Below are 4,035 nucleotides of genomic sequence, written 5' to 3'. Positions count from 1 at the left end.
TATGAGAAGAAAAGAATAATAGGGGGCAAAAAAGTGAAAACGACATTAATTGATTGCATGTAACCCACTTTGAATAAGAAAATTTCCAACTCTGAAAGCTGACACCATCAGTGGACTTTTAAACTGGTTGGTCAAGTGAAGGCAACAACATTTGGATCTTGGAATTTCAATTTCTTGATTATACAGCATAAAATTTTCGTGCTTGTTTGGTAGATATTTTGATAATTAATTTTTTGATCGTTAGAAATAAAGTAAGTTTTATCTGTGAGAGAAAAAATCAAAAATAACGGTTGAATTAATGAAATAACGGTAAAAAAATTAATTATAATTGACTTTGAAGTTATACCAAACAAGCTCTCAATCTTTTTTGGTGTTTACGTGTAATCAGAGCAAAGAATCGATCAGAACTGTTAATAAGAGCCAAAATTTCATAGAGTCGATTTTAAAATATTTGGTGTGGTGTCTTAAAAGAATAGAATCAGAGGAGAAAAGGAAATGGTTATTAATTGGTGGTTTGTAGCAGCAGTTGTTGGTCCCAACATCCTTAAAAGTTTTCAGTTAGTTGTGTGAATAGTGACTGTAAAAAAAGATGCCAAAGTGACCAAACCCCTCTGGCCTCCTCCTCTATTTATATCGTTGCCTCTGATTCTCATTTCCCTCATTCAGCATCACATTCTTTCTCTAGCCAGTTTTTTTCAAGGCCAAACTCAATGTAATTTCCTTGACATTTTGAACTCATTTCCTTTTATTCTCTTGTGATTTTTGAACATACACTAAAAGCAGTTCAGCTTCAGGTACTGTTTCTTGATTGTACTATGAAAATGCTAAAAAAAATCCCTTTTTTGCAGGAAAATGGCTGTTTTTGAAATTTTCTTGGTGGGTTTACTTTCAATGCTTTCATCTGTTCATGGCCGTGGTGGAGGATGGAGTAATGCTCATGCCACCTTCTATGGTGGAAATGATGCCTCTGGCACAATGGGTATGTCCTTTATCCTCTTAGGGGAATATTGGGCATATCATATATGTCTCCCTTGTGGTGATTAAGCTTAAGCTTTTCTTGGCAAAATTTTTGCAGGTGGGGCTTGTGGCTACGGAAATTTGTACAGCCAAGGGTATGGTACAAACACTGCAGCTTTGAGTACAGCTCTGTTCAACAGTGGGTTGAGCTGTGGGTCTTGTTTTGAGATTAGATGTGTTAATGAGAGGCAATGGTGCTTGCCTGGTTCAATTATGGTCACAGCCACCAATTTCTGTCCACCAAATAATGCACTTCCGAACAATGCAGGAGGGTGGTGCAACCCTCCTCAGCACCACTTTGACCTCTCCCAGCCTGTTTTTCAACACATTGCACAGTACAGAGCTGGAATTGTCCCTGTTGCTTACAGAAGGTATTTTAGCATTAAATGAATATTTACTGCTAGGTTTATAAATTTTCTTGTGGTCCTAGGTTATGAATATTTACTGCTAGTACTATTCCTATTGGCACTTCGGTTTGATGGTGACTGTTTTGGTGCTAAATTGGTAACTGTTGTGACTTTAATTTTGTAGGGTACCCTGCAAAAGAAGGGGAGGTATAAGGTTCACACTTAATGGCCACTCCTACTTCAACCTAGTACTCATAACCAATGTTGGTGGCGCCGGTGATGTTCATGCAGTGTCGATAAAGGGGTCGAGGACCGGTTGGCAGCCTATGTCGAGAAATTGGGGCCAAAATTGGCAGAGCAACAACTATCTTAACGGCCAAAGCCTCTCGTTTAAGGTCACCACCAGCGATGGCCGCACCGTGGTTTCTTACAATGTTGCTCCTCCAAGCTGGTCTTTTGGACAGACCTTCGCCGGTAGCCAATTACGGTGAATTTCGTTAGGTGGATTTTGAAATTTTCTGTATTGGGCAGTATTAAAGTGTCCAATACTATGTAATGCTACATATCTAATGAGTCGAGTCGAATTGAGTCTAAGTCGAGTTGGTAGTATTGTGTATTGTTGGGGCCAATTTTGGGGCTGTTTTGTCACTTTTGTTGCAAGGCAGAAATTGGCAGAGGTGGACTAATTATCACCCGCCTATTAATTAAGGATTAGTAAGTGGTTTTTATCCTAATTAGGATCTGTTTTTCCTGTCTTTTTGGTGAATCCTGGAGTCTATGGTTACCAGTAAACATGTATATTCAATTAGCCAAGTAATCGAAGGTGTTTCCCATTATTAATTTTTGATAAATGCTTATTGTTTTTCTGAAATAACAAAATTTTAAAGTATTGGTTTTTTTTTGGTGAATGAGGCGGGAAAGAAGAGCCCAAGCTGTAACTCTGACAGTCAAACCTCTCAGTTGCTTTTTCTCTTGATCATCGAGCCCCGTGACCTTCAAGTACACCATTTATATTTTAAAATTGGAGAAAGATTACTGTACTCTCAATTTCTTACCGAATGTTTACATCCTCTCACAATGTATGATGGATATTGCATGAGCCCTTAAGGCACATCTCCAAGTGGTAAAAGGGGAAGGTGGAGAAATCTAGCTTTGCTTGAGGCTGTTGCGTCAAGGGTTCGAATTCTGAAATATGAATTTAACTCTTGGGTAAGTGCAAGTGTACAAGCAGTCTTCCACCCTGTATCTTTGGAGGCATAACCTGCGATTTACCTCCCTTACGATGCTTCAGGACAAGGGTGGTGAGGGACCCTTAAGGTTAGAGTTTAACCTTTGGATATTGCATAAATTTAAAAATATCGACACGTGATTTCCACTTCTATTGTGAGTAGTAAGTAAAAAATTCAATAAAAAAATATGGTACATGTAGCATTGTTCTTCAAAATTACACTCCAATTCAATATTTTTTTTCTTCCTTGCTTTAATTGATTAGCCCTTGTTTGAGTTCATTCTTTTGATAAGAATGAATTTTCAACTAGTGTATTGATAAAAAATATGGTTAAAAAATAAGGAAAAATTTTGAATTTGCCTGTAATATTATTTTATTGAAAAATGTGTGGTTTAAATGATGTAAAAAATACTGTTTAAGAATGTGTTTTTTTGAAGAAATGGGAATCAAACAAGGGATAGTTAAATTAAAGAATGATTCTGAATTCAATTTGTTAATTCGTCAGTTAGTTTGTAAATTATAAGCAAATTTCTTTAATTTAATTTAATTTATTTATTTATTTATTTTGTAATTTTGTCCGTGGTCGTACAATGTTTGTTGCTATTCTTTATTTTGCGGTTTGAAGGGAAGCAAGTGTTCATGAGCTGTTTAAATTATAAATAGATATAAATGAATTTTAAATAATATTTGTGATCCTTTAAAACATGTAAATAGAAAATGGCTTAAAAAAATTTATAAATATAAGTCAGATATAAGATGAACGTTCCAAAGTAGGCGATCGAAAATTTCTAACAAGTTGAGATTTACCCCAACAGTATTTGGTACCAGTCTAGTGATGGTGAGAGTCCATTTTTTAATTGCTTAATAAATAAAGATGCATCTAAATTTTAATGGTCAATTAAAGTAATTACTGTCATTTAGACTATTAATAAACATAATTGATGCTAGAATTAGCTGGCAATAACTGTCATTTAGACCATTGATAAACATCATTGATGCTAGAAATCAAAAATTGGAATAAATTTTTAAATAAGTTTTTCCGTATGTACAGAATTTATTTTACAGAAAGTATATAGAAATCTCACATGAATGTGAGTTTTATATGAACAAAAAAAGTGCCAAAAAAATCAACCTCACCACACCCACCCTTGCTGTGAGTGGTCTGAATCAGAATCTGTACGTTCAGCATTTCTCTTGTTATATTAATAAACAATGAAAAATTTAATTTCAATGTAAGTGCGGGAGTGGGAGGACGTTGCAAATGTTCGGCATGGGTCATACATGATTTCTTCTATTATAAGGTTAGAAGATCATTGAAAGACACTTATGACTAAGGCAAATTGTGAAAAAAGCACACTACACAAGCTTCGAATAGCTATTCCAAATTCAAGTTATTTTTTCATTTCGCTTCTTCGGAGAAAGATGATTAAACAATTCTCAATC

The 4,035-nt window shown here is 35.2% G+C and overlaps 1 protein-coding gene across 1 annotated transcript; it reads left to right on the top strand.

Annotated features, from left to right (window-relative positions):
- Positions 1 to 515: 515 nt before the first annotated feature.
- Positions 516 to 2,215, top strand: LOC111398900 (expansin-A1-like). The gene is made up of 4 exons (XM_023026059.1): positions 516 to 712; positions 849 to 979; positions 1,076 to 1,388; positions 1,549 to 2,215. Coding segments are annotated over exons 1-4 (753 nt in total). The 5' UTR covers positions 516 to 710; the 3' UTR covers positions 1,856 to 2,215.
- Positions 2,216 to 4,035: the final 1,820 nt, after the last annotated feature.

Source organism: Olea europaea, chromosome 8 (genome assembly GCF_002742605.1).
Source record: "Olea europaea var. sylvestris chromosome 8, O_europaea_v1, whole genome shotgun sequence".
NCBI lineage: Eukaryota > Viridiplantae > Streptophyta > Magnoliopsida > Lamiales > Oleaceae > Olea > Olea europaea.
This window is presented reverse-complemented; position numbering and strand designations above follow the sequence as displayed.

What these genes read in the sequence shown, in the direction of transcription:
- LOC111398900 (XM_023026059.1), top strand. An exon ending in TGATGCCTCTGGCACAATGG is followed by an intron (nt 980 to 1,075) that starts GTATGTCCTTTA and finishes AAATTTTTGCAG; the next exon opens with GTGGGGCTTGTGGCTACGGA. An exon ending in GTCCCTGTTGCTTACAGAAG is followed by an intron (nt 1,389 to 1,548) that starts GTATTTTAGCAT and finishes TTAATTTTGTAG; the next exon opens with GGTACCCTGCAAAAGAAGGG.